Raw genomic sequence first — 19403 nt, 5'->3', positions numbered from 1 at the left:
TCACATACAGCACTTTTAAAAAAAACCTTCTATATGTAAAAGTTTTCTGAACTTTTGAACGTTCTCTTTCATTGCCCATTTTTTAAACAATTTTTAAACCAATTTCATTTTTATAATTTAAATGTTCCAAGTTGCAAATTCACTGGATTGGGTTTCTGTGAGGAAAATGGTTAAATATGTCATAGAATACAAATGAGATGGAAAATAAAGTGCTGAGTGCTTGTGATGTTTTTTTTTTGCGATTCTAACAATGAAATACCCGTAACTAACTGTGCTATTAATTGGCAAAATAGTAAAAATCTGCAAGCGTTGAACTTCGAGTACAATGACAGAAAATTGTTACTTAAGGACAATTCTTGCTCAAAGGTTAATCTATGCTGGTGATAACGTGCTGATTAAGGCTTAAAATCTCAGCAAGATATTGAGAATGGCTAGCAGAACTTGAGAGAAAAAGGAAGAAGATAAACGTGAGCGAAAGCAGTCTTTCAGGTCGTCGGAAAGCACTAAGAAGTTCGTGGAAGAGATGAAAGTAGCCGAAGACCTCGAAGCAGTTTTGAAGTAGAAGTACCTGTATAGTGAGTAGCAAACAATTCCACATAATAGTGAAAGCTGGATTATTTTAGACATTGGCACTAAGGCAGCCGCATGTAAAATAAAGAAATGGAGTATCCTCCGTAAATAGTCGGAATTATGTCCGAAAAGATATTATAGGAAGGGAACTCGTATAAATGTCATGCGAGATTAACTCCGGAAGGTAAGTGCAGAGAATTAAGAGTTATTTAGAGCGTTCATCACTGTACTCCTTAAGTGAAGAGAACTCCTCTACTTTATTTGGAAGGTAGTAAAAGTGAATTCCGTTCGTGGCACCGATAAATTTGCTATAGTACTTGACTTTCAAAAAATAAAGCATCAGTGGACTTACTATGATCAATAGAACATAATAAACATGAACATAATAAATCACATCATTTTCTCTTACCACCATTTATGTAATAAAATGTTTTTCAAAACTATTTTGAGCGAAAACAGAATGATAAATTACACACAATTTATTCAAAAAAGTAAAGTGGTACTTTCTGATTTTTTCAAATTTGGAAGAATGGTTGTATAAGGGTTGATATTCCTATAAATATCATATAGGACCGCTTATTACACTTATTACAGGGGCTTATTAGCGAAACCCATCACTACTGCAGATCTGCCTTAAGTAACACATCCTTTGGAAAATATTACAGATAAAAGTGGTACATGTGTACAGTGATTATACAAAGTTATAACAAAAAATCGTTCTAGTAGTTTTCGAGAAAATTCAAAATCGTGAAATATCGATTCAGTGAAGTGAAAATTTCGTGTAGCTGAAGTCCGAAATTTTATTACTAGGTCCCTTAGTGGCTCCTGACATAATTTGAACTTTCTGCGATTTTACAAATTTCGATTAATGCAGCTCACACACACAGTCCAATTTTTAAAAACCAACTTGAGGAATCAGGAGACTTTAAAACATATATTTTTGTTGAACAAATCCAATATCTGCACAATCGTAAAACCTCTTGTAAGTTCAGAGCAAGAGAAAATTAGGTCCAAAAGCTGGAATATATTAATTAATTAATATATATTATAATATATTCATTAATAATAAAATTATTTAATTACACATCATCCGGAAAAACTTACATGTTATTCGGCTCAGTATTCTGGGTGCTGAGATTGAGTTTTTAAAATTTTTATCATTCATTCCTTTTGTATAAAAATGATGTAGGTAAGACTTTTTTTTCCCTTTGATTAGGCAATAATAAAAAGATCCAAAATCAGTTTACTACTGCGTCACATTTGACGGTACGCTTATTTTTAATTAAATAGAATAAAGTTTCTCAAGGGAAGGGATTAGCTATGAGGTTAGCATACTGGACTCCCACGCGGAGGTCCCGGGTTCGAATCCAGCAGCTGACCCTTAGATTTTCTCTTCCTAGGAGCTTCTTACAGCTCACTGTCCGGTGATGGACAGTGTTGTCTGTAACGAGAGAACACTGTCCGGAGGCCGGCAGTGCACTGAAAAAAGCTCTGGGCGCCAATAACCTTAGATGTTGACGCGCCTTAAATCATATATTAAAAAAAAAATAAAGTTTCTCGACAAAATCGGATCATTAAAATATATCTAGTTTTTTCCCACGTTTATGATGTAGGGTCTTTCTTCTAAGGCACTAATAAGAAACATATGGGCCAGTTCCTAATGTGGCACATTGAAGTATTTAAACAAGAAATTCAGCTTTCTTGCTGAAATTCTCTATATAAGTTTATGAAAAACATACTGTTGAAAAAAACTAAACTTTCAGGTTTTTTCACCCTGTTTTCTATAAAATGATAAAATTCCCAAATTTTCTTTAAAATGAAAGGCATATCCTCGTTTAAAACAGTATTTTTTTTCACGACATAGATCGAATAGATCAACCCTTAAACTTAAATTTTTGAACTATAAGTTTGTTTTAAGGAAAATAAAAATAATATTTGGATCTGACTAATATAATGTAAAAATTTTTTTTCATAATATATTCTTTCCAATAACTGGTATTAATTTAAAGCAATAACCAGTCTGACTCGAACTTTAATATTATTCCATTCTTTACTAAAAAATTAATCATTCATGCTGTCATTTTGAAGATAAATTTATTTTTAATTTCTCGGGCAACCAGAGTTTAAAACTACACTTCTAGCATTCTTCAATGTAAGTTTTTTTAAATCAATAATTGTGAATGTCACGGCTCGCCTTTCTTTTTAATTTTCAACCGAAATATTTCAATTGTGAAAAAATTTAGTAAAGTAGGATAAGAAAATTTTATTCAAAAATACTACATATCTTGTATTTTACTTAAATTTCTTTTTTGTAATTTTTCGTCATTCATTATTTATCTAAATGATGAATTTATTTTCAAAATTGCTATTTTCATTAAATGTTGAAGACGATTACTGGCTGTACTTTTTGCTGAAATAAGGCAAAAAATCCCCTCCTCTGATTGTCTTAAACTTTGTTAGAGTAATATTAAAATCTAAACTATAAAAGAAAAAAAATATTACAATTTTGAAGTAAAATTTCCCCCACGAATAGTGCAGAGTTAGGTAATCAACATCCAATTATTGGCCACAAAACTGCACTTTGAAATTGAAATTTAAAGGGTAAGAAAATAGAAAGTAAGGAATTAAATGTTTGGAGTAGGAAGTCAAGTTTTCATACTTACATATATATCGTATTAAAACATTTGATATATGTGCATATGTCAAAACAGCAGAAAGTTTGAGTAACAGCACATGTAAATAATCTGTTGAAGTTAAAACGAACAGTACATTCTAAACGAGAAAAGAAAATAATACCAATAATAAACTTAATCATGTGATTGACGTTATACAATCTTATTTATTGCAACAAATTAAACCAAATATTCGGTCTTCCACCGACGTATTTGGTGAATCTTAACTTTTACCAAGTGAATCTTGACATTCTCCAATTTCGTTTTTTTTCTGTAATATTAGAATATATTAAGTGAATGTTTTTGAATAACTATACTGAAATCTTGTTTCAATAGATGGGATTATAATCGCAATTCACAATGGATTACTTCTGATCCATTAACACAATAATATGAAAAAATAAATTATACAGAATTGAAATTGTTTTATTATAAATCTATCTTCTTTTTTTATTGTTCAACTATAGGTTATTCAATGTCAATTCTTGCTCTTTATTTTTGCACCAACCTATTTTCCAATGAACTCCACACAACCATTTCTTTATTGTTCTGAGGCTTTTAAGGAATTTCTCACTACTGATTTTATAAAAAACGTCCATTTTTTTCAGCTCTTCGGATCTTTCTTCTGAAAACATAGAAATAAAAGATATTACACTTTTGGAAAACATAGTTTAACAGAATATTCATCTCATACATAACAAAGTCTTTTACGAAGGAGGATGTTAAATTTATAGATTTTGACTCAGCTTGGATTGCCAAATTGAAGTGCAGCAACCTCTCTCTCCTTGCAACTTTTTATAATCCTCGTACACTACATATATATTCTTAGTTATTTAGTAGTGTATTTGAATAGCTTCAAGATTCTCACTTATCGCAATTATGTCAAGAGTCAACCTTATCTATCACTTTTCTTTATTCTGCTCCTTATTTTAAAACTGTCCGGTAGGAGAGTTGTATAAGGATTGGTCGTCAAAAACTCCACGAAAAAGCAAGTTGAAAAACACCCAACTTTGACAATTGTTTTCTCTTTTCCATAAAAGATAAAATTTCCAAATTTTTTTAAAAATATAATATGAAAATCCTCGTCTTTATTTGGTGTAATCATATACACATGCACATTAAAATAGAAAAAGATAAAGTTAGGGTTGGTTACTGTTTAAATTTGAATTCGTCTAACAGAAGTATTCGAGAGCACAAATAACACACAGTTAAAAAGTAAATTATTCAACAATAATATTGATTTCTCTATTGCAATTTACTGTAGTCTCTTTTATTGAGTACTTGTAGTAAAATACTTTAATAATATATTGACTGTCCTAAAAATATGCATATCTTTATCTACTGTATATTACATATGTATATACAACATTGTGGGAAGAACACCTAGATTAAGAATGTAGTTGAAGAAAACTATATTATTTGTGATAAAGCTAGATTAATTATTACCTATTATTATAAACGTTTGACTACTACATAAAGTAACAATCAATTTAATAAATGAATGAACTTAAACCGACGATTTTTATTTAAAAAATATATAAACAGAATTATTGATGTTTATTTTTTTTTTAAGTTGTTGAAATCTTTAGCCTCATAATTACTTTTATTTTTTATATCTTTTTTTTTTTGTAATCTGTGATTATTAGTTAGATTATTTTAGATTAATGGATATTACAGTCAACCTAAGTTAAATGGTGTGCTACAAATCTTTTTTATATGAAAATAGGCAGTATTAGGAATCACTCACATCTAATAAATTTTAAAAAATATTAATGAAAAGTTAATACAGTAAAATTACTCAAATGATATCTATGAAATGTTGGGTACTTGCTGGTACCCAACCCTTACACTTTACTTTTTAAACTGTAAGTTTTTGTTAAAGGGATTGTTGTACGCATTGTGTTGAAATAAATAAACTAGCATATCATTCCGTCAGATAAGAAATGGGTATATAATTTAATCCTGAATTTAAACGCAATCGTACTTTACTTTCCCCTATGCCGAACGAGTGATAGGAAAATATCAGGCTGGCTTTAGGAGAGGGAGATCCTCCATCGACCAAATCTTTACACTGCGGATGATCTTGGAAAAAGAACATGAGTATAAAATGCCAACGCATCACCTCTTTGTTGATTTTAAAAGTGCCTATGATAGCATCGCGCGCCCCAAACTTTATGAGGCGATGGAGGAGTTGAGCATCCCATCTAAGCTCATACGCCTGGTGCAGATGACTATGCGTGATGTGAGCTGCACGGTGCGCATTCAATCCCAAGACTCAAGTGACTTTATAGTCAACAAGGGATTAAGACAGAGGGCCTTCTATTCAACTTGGCCCTGGAAAAAGTAATAAGAGACTCAGGCATTCAGACTACAGGCGCGATATTTACCAAATCCGTACAGCTGTTAGGATATGAGGATGATATCGATATTATAGCAAGATCTCTTAATTCGTTGATGGAAGCGTTCCAGAATTTACAAAGAGCTGCGTCTCGCATGGGACTTGTAATAAACGAGGCAAAGACAAAGTACATGTTTGCTGGAGATGGAGGAGAGCCCCCTGGTGCGGATGTCTGCGTGGGCGCATCTAGGTTTGAGAAGGTGAAAGAGTTTACGTACCTCGGATCCTTAATTAGCTCATCTAACGGCGCATCCGCTGAAATACGGAAACGAATAGCAGCAGCTAATAGGTGCTATTTCGGACTCGCTAAGTACATGAGAAGCAAACTCCTATCTCGTCAGACCAAATCCAGGCTGTATAAGACTCTTATACGTCCTGTATTAACATATGCATCACAGACCTGGACAATAAGCAAGCAGGATGAGAGGGAGCTACTAATCTGCGAAAGAAAGATTCTCCGCAGGATATTTGGACCAGTCAAAGGTGGAGAGGTCTGGAGGATCCGAAAAAATAGAGAGCTTAGCGAGCTGTATGCGGAGGCGGATGTAATGAAAATAATTAAATTAAGTAGGCTTAGCTGGGCGAGCCACCTAGCAAGAATGGACGAGTCCGAGATGTCTAGGAAAACTCTGGATGAGATCTTGTTCCGAACTCGGAGAGCTGCTAGGCCGAGGCTGAGGTGGGCAGACGGTGTAAGGGTGGACGCTGGGAGCCTGTTGCGAGTCTCTGAGTGGAGGGCGGCAGCACAGGACAGAGCTGGTTGGCGGACGCACATAGGGGAGGCCAGGACTCACCACGAGTTGTAGAGCCATCGAAGTAAGTAAATACTTTACTTTAAGATTCTCCACCTGAATAATGGTCAAAAAACTTTGACAAATAGAGGAGCAAACATCAAGAACGCGCGTAATACGGCAATGGAAGCTGATAGAGAGGTCATTTCAGAAGAAAGTACGATCTTTTCTGCCAAGAGTTAAACTTGGGTTTCATATTAATTAAATACTGACCAACGTCGAAGCGGAAACGAATTTCGTCACAAGGTTTAGAGGTTTCAGAAAGAATCAACTGATTTTTGGGTTCCCATCTATTACTGTTTAGAGGTGTTAATTTCAGTATTTCATTCACTAATCACTGTGCATGGAAAGCTAACCAACATACCTTTAATTTTTGAGCGCTCTGCTTCAGTGTTTTAAGAAGTGGTTCAAAGAATTTTTCGAGTTCTTTAGTATTTCCACCTGCTTTCTTGAAGTCTTCATAAGCCTGTTCCATCAGTTTTATTATAGAGGCCCAACTGCTTTCCAATGATTTAATTAGATCATCTGTATTAATTTTTTTCATTTTATTTGCCTCTTGATTGAATTTAGTTTTCTGATTTTTTATAAATGATTGTAGTTTAGGATTGGATTTGAACTGAAACGCAAGTTACTTTTTATTCCACCTTTTTTTTCTTTAGATCAGCTTCTTATTATATTTTATTAGACTTTTTTTTCTGCTGAATTCCAAAGCTTTTGCCTGGTTCAGCTGTTAATGGTCTTGAGTACATAATAAGTCACAAGCATTGAGATATACACCTTTACATAGAATTGACTATCTATTTCGCCAAGATCAAACAACCACGTGCAATATGAGGGTATTATCTCAGAGTATCTCTGAAAAAGGATTTCCGAAAACCAAATCGTTTACCCTAATCGTGCCTAAACTAGACTCGATTTCTATGATTCCTCTTACTGGAAGTAATTGGCCGAGGTTAATCACCCACACGACTTTCTCTTACTCCTCTTCTAAAAGTTATTGACAACTTTTTCTATTAATTTCAAAATTTACTTTTTGATCGCCTGGATGTTAATGTAGGTTCACTTAATGGAGAGCGTGGCGTTTCAAATCTTCCGAAACCTTCTCCCCCGCTAGTGTTCTTAAATGGCTTAAATACAAGTTTAGTGAACTTGTAAACTTCAAACGAATTTGAAGAAGCTATTTTTTTAAAAAAAGATTCGAAGATAGAACGTGTTCACATCTACTAGTTTCAATTCCTCTAATCCTAGCAAAAATGTTCAGCATTTAATTCCTTAAATGAGGTGCAATAAATACTAGCACATTATTAACCCAATGCCAGCGCTGTTAAGAGTCAATGAGAAACCCCCAAAATACTTGGAAAAATAAAATATTCTTATAATTTATTTTTAGTAAGAAATTATTTTACTAAGCAATAATTATTTTTCGATCCCAAAAACAGTAACAATATTCGCGTTACCTTCATTCTTGAATCTCTAACTATAGTCCAAAGATTTCCTCCAAACTTGCAATACATTCTGCACTCTCGTTTGCATACATACAAACTTTAAGGGTGCATTTACGCATGAATGTGTCACCAACCTGTTCTTCAATTTTTTTACTCGTTTCCACTAAACTCCGTATAAGTTTCTCATTCTGTTCTACAAAGATTTTAGTCAATTCATCTTTTTTTTTCTTATCAGAAATATCCAGGGCTCTTTTCAGCTCTTTAGCATATTGTAACAAAAATTGTTTCGTATTATTGAGTAACTCTCGGAAATCTGATGCATTTCCTTCCTGCAAGGAACACAAGTTAGGGAAATGCATTATTGTAGCAGAAGTCTTAGTGTTTTTACTAAGTTTTGCATTTTTATGCAACATGCATAGTACACTGCCACTAACACAAATGCTCAGAATGCATTTTTAGCGGGTTTAATTTTTTCCTAATACCATTGCGCTCCGAGATGGTACTTTGAATGTAGTGAACATTTCGAATTCAAGTAACCATAGAATTCTTACTCCTACATTGACCTGAATTTTTTTTTTTAACCTAATTCATGAATTTTTGTATTAACTTTATAATAATAATCCATATTGCTTATGGAAAGTTACGATTTTCATATCAAGAAGGTTGAATGAGATTACATTAAAACTGAAACAGAAAACCAAAAGCAATAAAACTTCCTTTTTATTCAACTGAAGATTTTATTTTATTTTGTTTATACTTGAAGAAATCACAAATTTCAACAGTAATTGACTCTAACGTTGGCTTTTTATAATTTAATGTGCATGTATATTTGATTACTCAGAATAACTTGCTTATTAAAGATAAATCAGAAGAATAATTTGGAATAGAGTTCGGTCGATAAAGTCAGAGTGAAGCAATGATGCAGGTATCTATAGAGTAAGAGTAGAGAACTGTTTCTAAAAGAGTAAGAATATCTGCAGGTAAAGGTAAACAGGGGACAAGATAAACTACACTGAGGTAATATTGGAAAAATAGCGAGTCTAAAAGAGCCAGAGTGAACCCTCTTAAGCAGATTGTGGATCTGTTGTTATATTTGTTTGTGTCATATTGTACTCATGAAATTGTCATGTTCTGTATTTTTTAGGTATTTTCTAATAATTTATACTGCTTAAATTTTACCGTTCTTAAATCTACCCCTATGAATTACATCCAGAAGCAATAAATGAATACTGTTTAAATTCAATAATATACCTCTAATTCTTGGGCAGTTTCCTTCAATTTTTTAAGTAAAGTTTCGAAATGTTTTTGGAGTTCTTTATTATTCCCGCTTTTTTTCATGAACTCTTCATAGGACTGCTCCATTAGCTTCGTTAGCGATGCCCAGTTGGATTCCAGTGATTTACTGATGTCATCAGATTTTGCAGCTTTTAGTTTTTCGGCCTCTTCATTGAATTTAGTTTTAAGATTTTGTACGAACGATTGGAGATCTGGATTTGATTTGAACTGAAACATAAACATTACTTATTGGTTTTGAAAGCCAATGAGGACGTTTCTCACATGTTCTTAAACTGTGCAGTTTATTTTCATATTAGCGCACACCAGCAGGGGAGCTAAATGATTAGTTTTTTTCCCTGGGATCAATTTTACTTTGCACAGACCTGAAAATCAAAGAGAAGAAAAGTATTCGTGCTTTTCAATAGATCTCATCTTGATCTTAGACTCAACTGACCTTTACGCTCTGAACTATAAATTATATGAGTTAGCATTGAGCATGAGAATAATGCGTATAATATGAGTCAGGGACGATTGGTACGAACAAGGAATTGTTTGATGAGACCAACATGGATTTGCAGCAAGGCTGTTTGCTGGGTCCAATATTATTCGCTTTTTTTCAATAATGAATTAAAAGATTATCTACGAACGGAGTACCTCAGGCTATATTCATTCCAAAGCTCTTGCTGATGACAGGTACTGTAGAAAAATAAAAGAAAGAGAAATTGTAGCCGGCAGTTTGGAAAGACATCTCCCTGGAGACGACTCACTAGCAATATGAAGCAAGAAGCTGTGGTACGGGGATCGCGAAAAGACAAATAATTATCAAAATGCCCTATTTAAAAAATCTTTCAAAGTGAAACGCAGTCTATTTTAGAGTTCCTGCTTTGTGGCACATCTTTTACGCTTGAAATTTCACAACCATTTTAATCATTCCAGGTAGAGACTACAAAATAATAATAATGTAAAAGCTCCAAAATTCATTTAAAATTATCTATCACTCTCCGAAATCTGACATTTCTTTAAATAAGCGGAATGAACCGAATTCTTGTAAGTATAGAATTTCAGCCTGTATTAGTTAGTTAAATGTAAATACCTGTAATTGTTAAATGCAACCTCGTATTAATTATCTTTTCCTAAAGAAGCCTAGGAGATCGTATTTTAACTATCCTGAAAAACGGGGAAATTATTTTAGTTGATTCTTCATGTAGCGACTCAAGTTAATAAGCCAAACTTTCAGAAAATTTAGTGTGCAGTGTTTTAAACAATTAATTTGTTTGTTCTGTTGAAAATAAAATGTATTTTGTTTTAGGTATATTTGTGTACGTCACTCAGGAGTTGGTGGTTTGTTTTGCAAACTCTCATTCAATAAGATTTTATTCCAACACGTAATACACTTTTGAAACTTTTTCCTAATGTTATCACCCAGAACACAATAGAACCTTGAAGGCCGCGGTGCACTGCGTCTACAGTTATTACTCTTCCATCCAAGCAGCAGGTGAATGTCAGAAGTTCTAAAAGTTAAGTGTCAACATCTCAGGAAATTGAGATAGAGGTGAATTCGAAACCGGTCAGCATTGAAGCAAAAAAAAAATTCCTTCAGAATAAAACACCAAAAACTCTTACTAACTTCTTCTTCAATTTGTTTACTAGTTTCTTTCAAACTTTGAATGACTCTCTTATTATGTTCCTCCATCATTTTAGTCAATGCTTCACGCTTAGGAATGTCCGAGAAACTTATTGTTTTTTTTACTTCTTCGGCACGTTCTTCCAAAAACTTTTTAGTATTTTTAAGCAAGTCATTGAAGTCTGTTGACCGTTTATCAGATCCTGCACCCTGAAAATCAGTCGAAGAAATGTTGCTACTAAATACAGTTTCAGTAAGAAATTATTAAACCACATCAATTATTTTAATCATTTACTCTAAAAAAAAAAAACTTTTTGAATTATCTTACTCTGCTATTACTCATTCTTAGACATTTAACTTTAAATATATTTTGAATTGTTTTATTAAACATTTTTATGTAACTATGGATACGTCAAATTGTCAAGCTGTTAGCTCAAACGTACATCACTACATTATTCGCTAACAAAGAAAAAAACAGCAACATGTGAGTTTCAAACCAGGGATCTCTCACTTACAAATCCCGCTTCAGAACCACTACACCTTTAACACTGATCTAAATAATATATTGAACTTGCTAATGCTGATACTTTAATATGTATCTTCGGCGATGACATTCTTGTCTGCAATCGCGGCCCGTTCTCTTCAAAATCATCTTAATCCTGTCTGACCTTAATGAGACCTGCCTTGACAAGTGGAAGATGATTTCTAATTCGTGAAATCTGGTGAATGCTGGATAAGCTGGTACCCCAAACGGCCATCTGTAGTTAAATTTTACACTCTAATTTGTGTCTGGTATCCTGTTCAGCCAACACTATATTATGTGACTGTTTTGTAATGTGTTAGTTTCAGCGTGTTATATTTTAGGAAATCATTTTCTGAATTGATTTTCTTTTTTGTGAGTAGCACTATCCCATAGGCAATATTGGAGCATTTGTCTAGAAGTTGATCTGAAACCTAAGCATTGGTCATCCGGTAAAATTAACCTTCGAAATGTATGAATGGCAGGGTGGGAAAAACTGAGGATTTAAAACGGAAATCACACTGCAAATTTACCCAAGGATCGTTATCTTATGGTTCAGTGGCTTGGTGGACATAGACACTGCAGCAGGGTGCTAAATTGGCTTTCGATTGTGCAGCGGCTTGAATCAGCTCTAAAGGAGCGATAAGTACTACTCCAAGCTTACATGTGTACAACTGCTTACTCAACCCGCCGCCATTGCATATTTATAATCAAGGTGCAACCAGGAAGGCGGTTTTCATGCAGTAGCATCTGGTATGCTCGTCGGTACACAAAAGATGTAAGATGATTTGTCGTCATACCCAATCCTATCCATGCCTAAAGATTGCATGTTCCAAAGTACTACTTCGATTGCGATTTCTGTAATAGCCAACAGGATTAGGCTCGAGGTTCACCAGTACTGGGTGCTCCTGACTGGTATGTTCATGGCTCTGAGACCTTTGGAGGACTTGAGCTAGCATTTAATGCCGCATTTGAGAATCAATTCTAGGAAAGCCTAAGCACATTACGCCAAAGACTTTCAAGCAGAGATAGTGGCTATTATGTACCATAGCCAAGGAGATATTAAAAATAAATCTCTGGGTTAGAAGGATAATTATTTATTCTGACAAGATGGCAATCAAAGTCATCAGCACCAACAGTGATCTCTTGGCTGGTGTGTGACCATGTTTAGTTCTTAGCGAAGTAAGTGATTACGATAAGCTAACTCTAACGTGATTGCCAGGGCAATGGGGTAGGTGAGCAACAAGAACGCCGACAAAATGGTTTCTTTCTTGTTGCATGCCCAGAGATGTGGTGCAGATAACACTCAAATATTTGAGGTAGGGTAACACAAGGTCAGAGACAAGGAAAGATGTTTATTCAATCCTCGACAAAATTAATGGCGGGAGACACTTGGGAGGTTTTGGTGGGCCTTGTTGACCCGACACAGCAAGAAGCCCATAAACCTGCTGGTGGTCGATGGAGGTCACTACAAGAAAGAGTTGCCGCTCCTCGTCGTTTGCATAGGAACTAGCTTCTTCAATCTGGGCATAGGAGCGCCAACAGCGTTGAGCTATACGGAGGCGCCTCTCAGGCAGCTTTGGTGCTCTGAGCCATTGTCTAACCTGGGAATGTTACGCAGATATGTTTGGATCTTTCTCTCTCTTAGGCTGGTCTGCTTTGCTAGTGTTTAAAGAACTCCCAGAAGAGACACCAAATTATTGGTTTTCCCCGAGTGCCAATTTTACTTCACATAGAACTGTAAATAGGTACTTGGCAGCAATCATTATAAAAACTGCAAACGTTTATTTAAAAATATTTATTCTTTGTAAAGTGACAGATTGTTTTTTGGTAATTTTGTTATTACAAATAAATAATTATAAAAATAATATATTTATAAATAAGAGTGGTTAGAACTGTCTTTACTTTTTTTTCTTGTGAAAGTTCTTTTATGAAGAAGTTATGGAGAATTAGGACACAGAGAATTATGAGTTAACACCGCTACTTATCTCCTGTCTTTCTTGTTGAGATCTTGCAGTTTGGTCTAAAACAAAGAATTCAGACATTCAACAAATTAATATTTATTACAGAAATAATAATTAACAAGCTAATGATATAAGGTTTTTAGCTGAAATTCAATCATAATTTCCCAAATAGTTAATTTGAACTTAAATAACGCTCTCCTTCTTGAAAATTTGAAATTAATTATTGAAAATACCAGCAAAAGCCGAAGATAGTATTCATCAATAATAAAAACATTTTAATATTTAATTTTTGCTGGACAATAACCGATTTATTCGCGCTATTAGCGAATTTAACTAAATATAAATTGTTTTAATTCAGCAATAAAATAATCGCGATTATAAAGGCCATGTCTCAGGAGAGTAAATTCAAACCCTAGGACGGCGAAGGGATTTTGGAGGTCACAAACAGGCTGGAAAATAAAAAGGCTCTACAGTCTTTAGCTAAGTGTTAGCATATTAGATTTCCACGCGGAGATCCCGGGTTCAAATTCAGCTGCTGGCCCTTCGATTTTCTCTTCCTAATAGCTTCTTACAGCTTGCTGTCAGGTGATAGACGGTGTTGTCTGTAATGAGAGGGTACTGTTCGGAAAATGGCATTGCACTGAACTCAGATGTTGACGCGCCTTAAATTATTTATAATAAGGTTTCAGGTAGCGCTAATAACCGTCGTAGTTGATGCGCCAAAAAAAAAGGGTTATTGAAGGTATACTATTCTGCTGCGCCAACAGAACTCTTCAAATGTGAGGAAGCATTTTGACTTTTCAAATGGGGGTTCTGTAGGTTTTACGTTATTTCTAACTTACTATCTGTATGTTGGAGAGATTACCTAAAGAATTACAGCAATTGTAATATACCACAATCTAATCTGTGCAAAGAATTAGAGCAAATATATCGCGGCAGTTTTAGAGGCCTTTCTCTACCTCAACAGCAAATAAAATCCTATGGAATATTCTTTTCAAAAGATGGCCTTCTTATTTCGAAAGTAGTTAAGGTCGACCTGAATGCGTCTTCAGAAAGCGTAAATTGTACGCCTTGCCAGTGCGGCCATCAAGGAACGGATGTATAATAAGTCTTAAATAATGTCTTAGAAATTCAAGTTTCTCAGCAGCTACTTAGGCGCACATTAGCCTAAGCGGTTAGAGATGGGTTGGAAAGCCTAAAGCTAATATGCATTGGGCCCTGGGTTGGATTACCGGTCCATTGGATTTTATTTAATGGTTGATCAATGAAATTTATAGTAAAATATTTTGCTGTGCACTTTCGTCCGAGACATCTGCACGATAGTTGGCCGTAATACCCGCTTTATTGTTTATATTTTACTTTTTACTCGCCTAAACTTGCTGCGGCATTATCCCTGCTTGGCCGGAAGGCCATTAGGATGTTCGTAGCGATTTTCACTGGCCGTTATAGATTGAACAAACACATGCATCGCATGGCCCTGGCAGAAGGTAATCTATGTAGGTTCTGTCAAGAAGAGGAGCGAGCACTGCATGTTTTGTGATCGTGTGTAGGGTTAAATTGGGATTATTTAGGGTTCGGCTCTTGGGAGAAGAAAAATCTACACCAGCTTTACCCAAGTGCCTCTTACCGTACTTCTAAGTTTAGCGATACAGACAGTACTGGAGGAATACTCTGATGAGTTAGAGCCCAAATAAACCTGTGGAATGCGGTGACAATGATATGTTCTCAGAAAGTCAATAGAAGGTTAATGTGTGCCAATAAATGTTAGCATGAACTAGGCAAACTAGTTGACGAGAGGCAGTAAGTTTCCCAAAACACTTGTTCGGCACATTTAGTCCTCTTAACGTCCAATTATAAAATTAGGTATCGCGATTGGGGGCGGAAGCACTTACTATTTACACTTTCTAGCAACCTCGTAGTTTTCACCCACTCGTCAAGCCCAATCGCCAAACATTTGAAGCAGCTTAACAAGAAAAAAATAGATACTTTCGGACTTGGAACCATTTTTATCGTTACGGGCAATATTACATTCACCAGCCAGCGAAAATGTCAGGGTTACCAACCTATTTAAACCCGGAACCTACGCATGCCACTGCCACTGAGTTTATCCTTTTATCTAAAGTATTCTTATTTAATATGTATTGAAAACAAGATACCTCGAGTTCTTTAGCGCCAGCCTTCACTTGATCGTACAATGATTTAAAATAATTTTCGAGTTCTTCTCTCTTGCCTCCAGCTTTATTGAATTCACCATATGATTTTTGCATCTCTTGTGTCACAGTATCCCAAGTTCCTTGGAGAGATTCGCCCAGCTTTTCAAAATTTGCAGCCCATTCAGAATGGTTTTCTTTCAATTTTCTTGCCTCTTCATCGAATTTAGTTTTTATACTTTCCACTACAGATTGTACGGCTTTATTTGATTTCCACTGGAAAAAGTAGTTTGTTATGCTGATTCAGTTTTTAAATTCAACTAACAGTTTTTTAAATTCATTAGATTTTTATCTTTTAAAAACATTTTTTATTTATTTGAGACCAACCTCTTCCTCAAGCTTCTTGGCAGTTTCCCTCAAGTTCTGAGCTAACCGTTCATTGTGTTCATTGACCACCCTCACTACATCTGCACCACTTGGGTCAGCAGGAAGTCCTACTTTCTCTTTTACATCTTTGGCAACTCCATCTAAGTATTTTTTAGCAGTGTCAAGAAAGTTATGGAAGTCTTCGTTCTGTTCACCTCTACCATTCTAAAACAAAGTATAAATAAATTTTATTGACAAAAAAAATTTAGAAAACCAAATAATTCAAATATAAAGATGTTTATGTTTAAATTTGTTCTATAGATTTGTATTAAAAACGAATATTTATTGTTACTAAGAATATTTTGATATATTATGTCGATTTCGACATAACAAGAGTATAAATATATCAGATAGCGCGTAAACTGATATAATAATGAACTTAATTTTTTTTTTTTTTTTATTTAAGGCGCGTCAACATCTAAGGTTATTGGCGCCCGGAGCTTTTTTCAGTGCACTGCCGGCCTCCGGACAGTGTTCTCTCGTTACAGACAACACTGTCCATCACCGGACATTGAGCTGTAAGAAGCTCCTAGGAAGAGAAAATCTAAGGGTCAGCACCTGGATTCGAACCCGGGACCTCCGCTTGGGAGTCCAGTATGCTAACCTCATAGCTAATCCCTTCCCTCCTAATAATGAACTTAATACTTTTTATTCTATCAGGAATAATATTAACTGACTATTGATTTCATTGTATTATAAAATGCAAGATATTTGCCTTTTATAATGATTCCCCGCCTAATAAATATAACTTAATTATTCTTAAAAAGATAGTTCTTCAAATTCACTTAAAGGATTATGAAATAACTTGTTTCAAAATTCCACGCGAGGTTACTATACAAAAATATTTATAAATTTTGTTCTAAGCAGCACAAACTTCTGTTATGTGCTTAATAAGCGTTAAAAAAAAACTATTTTTTAGCCTAAAGGACACAGCTTATGTTAAATTTGGGCCTGGTACATGATGGTTTCTACAGAGAAGGTGGAAGGAATGTTTAGAAGACAGCGTACCGGGTGTTTTTCTAGAACTTTAGAAAGTTCGGAAGGGATCTGCAAATGGCGTTTCATCCTGGCACCAAGAGGGCGCACAAAATTATTTTCAGTATTGAAGTTCTATTAAAATCTTTTAATGGCCTTTAAAACTTGCTACAAGAAAGTTGATTACTACATAATTTAGTGTACATTTTGAAACAAAGACTTCTGACAAAAACTAATCATTGGATTAGAACCTCAGGAAACTTGATACGGGTCTATTCAAGAATTAAAGTTCCTGTTTGTTTTAATTCAATTTGAAAAGGAATCCTTTTCATCATATTTTTAAATTATCTAATTATTCCTACCGGAAAATATTTAAAACAGAAAAACGAGCAATGACCAATTTCATAAGTCTTATAGTGAAATAATTATAATATTTTCCCTTAACATAATTTGGTCGTTTGTTTTGTTTTCCACTATTTTTACTAGCCTAAGAATACAATAATGAAATTGCTAGACTTTATCGTTGGAATGATCTTTTACTCGCTTGAAAAAGGCAACATATTTTATTGAAATGTCGGTAATTAATAACTAATAACTGTTTTATTACTTTTTAGTGTACTAAGTTCGAGAAGATACTGCATTCATGCAGGCTTTTTAGTTTAAATGATTTTCTAACCGAATCTCTACAAATTTAAAGTAAGAATAAATGATATTACCTGCACCAACAGAACCAGCAATAACGAGCACACTAGAAACTTGACCATTTTGACTAAGTATTTGTTTTCTAAGTGCAAAGAAACTGAACACTGATTGTAGCAAAACCTGGATTGTCTTTATATAAGAGGATGGATAATGAGCTATTGGATAGAGGGGGATAAGGTTATCTAAAGTAGATATGAGACTAATAACTTCAACGTACAGCGCTGTAATGTTAAGGGCAGTGATTTTATTTAACAGAAAAAGAAAAATGATAACATTCACTCGAACTTTCCTTTCACTCCAAAACTTATACATTTATTTCAGATTCTGAATTACGAAACATCTTTAGTTGATGTTAAAGGTTTGAAGTCTTAATGAATCAAATTTTTGGAAATTAAAGACAATTTTTGGCTTAAAAACTTTAGAATTATTATTTATTTATTGTTTTACATCCATGTTCATACAAAGAGTACATTATAGATGGAGAGTTGTGTTGTGCCTACCAAACATAAAACTTACTAATTAAATGAAAAGTTATATTAATTAGAAAAATAAAACAGAAATGAAAAACTTTTTTTTCCAAAAGAAATTTAGAATGAAATAAAATATAGAACTCCTATACAAGTAAACAATACAGAGTGACCAGACAGAAATAAACATATTAACATAAATTGAACTTCATAAGAACAGTGATATATTGACTTTGGAGTTTGCAGTTGAAATCTAAACACTATTATTTTACTTCTCTGGCTAACTATCTTGAAGCGGCTATGGTGTGGCAAATGCTTCTTCGATTACTAAATCAATTTAAAAATAATAAAAAACAAACTAATTTATTGAAAAATAGCCGGAAAATATTGCAAAAAATAAAAATAAAATAGAAATAAATAAGGAACAAAAAGAAAATAGAGCTACGTCTGCAGTATAGATTTTCTTAATTTAAGGCAAGCAGTGATAAAATTGTATACATCGAGTAAATGGCTTTTGTGTTTAATATTTAGAATATTTTCGGCTGTGAGGGGTCGGCATTTTGATAAGTACTTATTTCTAATTGAGGCATAGCCTGGACAGTCAATAAAGATATGTGCAAGGTTCTCATTTTCATAATTACAAACTGAACATATTTCCTGACTATTTATTTGATGGCGGTCACCTTTAACGTATATTACACAAACTTTATCAGAGGCCATCCTCACTTGACTAATTATTCTTATAAGCTCAAAAGATACATTCAACTTTACATATGAATTAAAATTTTTATTTCTAATTAAGAGTTTATAAAGGGAACTGTAGGTAGAGTTAATGGTTCTTTCCAGGTCTCTATTAATTAACCTTTGTTTTAGATCATTAAGTATATTATTTTTAAACTTATTTATGGTGCACATATCTTGTTGATGCCATAACCACCCATAACCAAGTTCAAAAAAGTATTTTTTTATTTGAGAAACCCAATTATATTTTTGAATATTATTGGTGGAATTATCCATCAGTAATAACCTGTTGTAACAAATTTTCGGTAGTCTGTCACTACGCATATCCAATAGCTTTACTAACCAATTCAGAGCACGTTTAAAAACAAAATATTCTAGCTTAAGTCTATCCGATTCGATTCTGACCATGTAGCCAGCAGTGTTACGTTGCCAAAAAAACAACGATTTAAGCAGTTTTGATTGGACTACCTCTATCTGATCTGTATACCTGAGAGCCCAAAATTCACTTCCGTACGGAGCAAATGCAACTTTCAAGGATCTTTATTTTACAGACCCAGGGCGAAAGATTTGAGCCAACCAGTACGTTTTTCGTAGCCGAAATTGCTACAGTCGCTCTGGAAATCATATCTTTGGAAGTTAAATTGAAAACACCAGATTTTGAGAACAGAATACCAAGATATTTA

At 34.0% G+C, this 19403-nt stretch overlaps 2 protein-coding genes across 5 annotated transcripts; both read right to left on the bottom strand.

The window, feature by feature from the left end:
- Positions 1 to 3647: 3647 nt before the first annotated feature.
- LOC141449295 (uncharacterized) lies at positions 3648 to 11262 on the bottom strand. Of its 4 annotated transcripts, none has more exons than XM_074118565.1 (6): positions 11104 to 11261; positions 10779 to 10985; positions 9128 to 9379; positions 8011 to 8205; positions 6796 to 7047; positions 3648 to 3867 (listed from the first exon to the last, which is right to left on the bottom strand). In XM_074118565.1, the coding sequence occupies exons 1-6, from the start codon at positions 11164 to 11166 to the stop codon at positions 3847 to 3849; spliced, it is 990 nt and encodes a 329-aa protein (XP_073974666.1). In that variant the 5' UTR covers positions 11167 to 11261; the 3' UTR covers positions 3648 to 3846. The 4 variants fall into 4 exon arrangements, with proteins under 4 accessions (XP_073974666.1, XP_073974669.1, XP_073974668.1 ...); XM_074118568.1 differs by having other exon boundaries at positions 11071 to 11143; XM_074118567.1 differs by lacking the exon at positions 8011 to 8205.
- Positions 11263 to 13078: 1816 nt separating this feature from the next.
- On the bottom strand, positions 13079 to 17680 carry LOC141449297 (uncharacterized). The gene is made up of 4 exons (XM_074118569.1): positions 17527 to 17680; positions 15797 to 16000; positions 15416 to 15685; positions 13079 to 13318 (listed from the first exon to the last, which is right to left on the bottom strand). The coding sequence occupies exons 1-4, from the start codon at positions 17572 to 17574 to the stop codon at positions 13280 to 13282; spliced, it is 561 nt and encodes a 186-aa protein (XP_073974670.1). The 5' UTR covers positions 17575 to 17680; the 3' UTR covers positions 13079 to 13279.
- Between the last annotated feature and the right edge of the window lie 1723 nt (positions 17681 to 19403).

This window comes from Rhodnius prolixus, unplaced genomic scaffold (assembly GCF_049639745.1).
Source record: "Rhodnius prolixus isolate KJV_2025 unplaced genomic scaffold, Rpr scaffold_2, whole genome shotgun sequence".
NCBI lineage: Eukaryota > Metazoa > Arthropoda > Insecta > Hemiptera > Reduviidae > Rhodnius > Rhodnius prolixus.
Note: the sequence above shows the minus strand (reverse complement) of the source record. Positions and strands in the feature narration are given on the sequence as shown.

Excerpts from the sequence above, each read along its gene's own strand:
- LOC141449295 (XM_074118565.1), bottom strand. The coding sequence starts at position 11,166 with ATGTTTAATAAAACAATTCAAAATATATTTAAAGTTAAATGTCTAAGA. Across the intron at positions 10,986-11,103 it reads TAAGAATGAGTAATAGCAGA|GGTGCAGGATCTGATAAACG; the intron begins GTAAGATAATTC and ends ACTGATTTTCAG. Across the intron at positions 9,380-10,778 it reads GTAAACAAATTGAAGAAGAA|TTCAAATCAAATCCAGATCT; the intron begins GTTAGTAAGAGT and ends TTTATGTTTCAG.
- LOC141449297 (XM_074118569.1), bottom strand. The coding sequence starts at position 17,574 with ATGGTCAAGTTTCTAGTGTGCTCGTTATTGCTGGTTCTGTTGGTGCAG. Across the intron at positions 16,001-17,526 it reads TGCTGGTTCTGTTGGTGCAG|AATGGTAGAGGTGAACAGAA; the intron begins GTAATATCATTT and ends ACTTTGTTTTAG. Across the intron at positions 15,686-15,796 it reads CCAAGAAGCTTGAGGAAGAG|TGGAAATCAAATAAAGCCGT; the intron begins GTTGGTCTCAAA and ends TACTTTTTCCAG.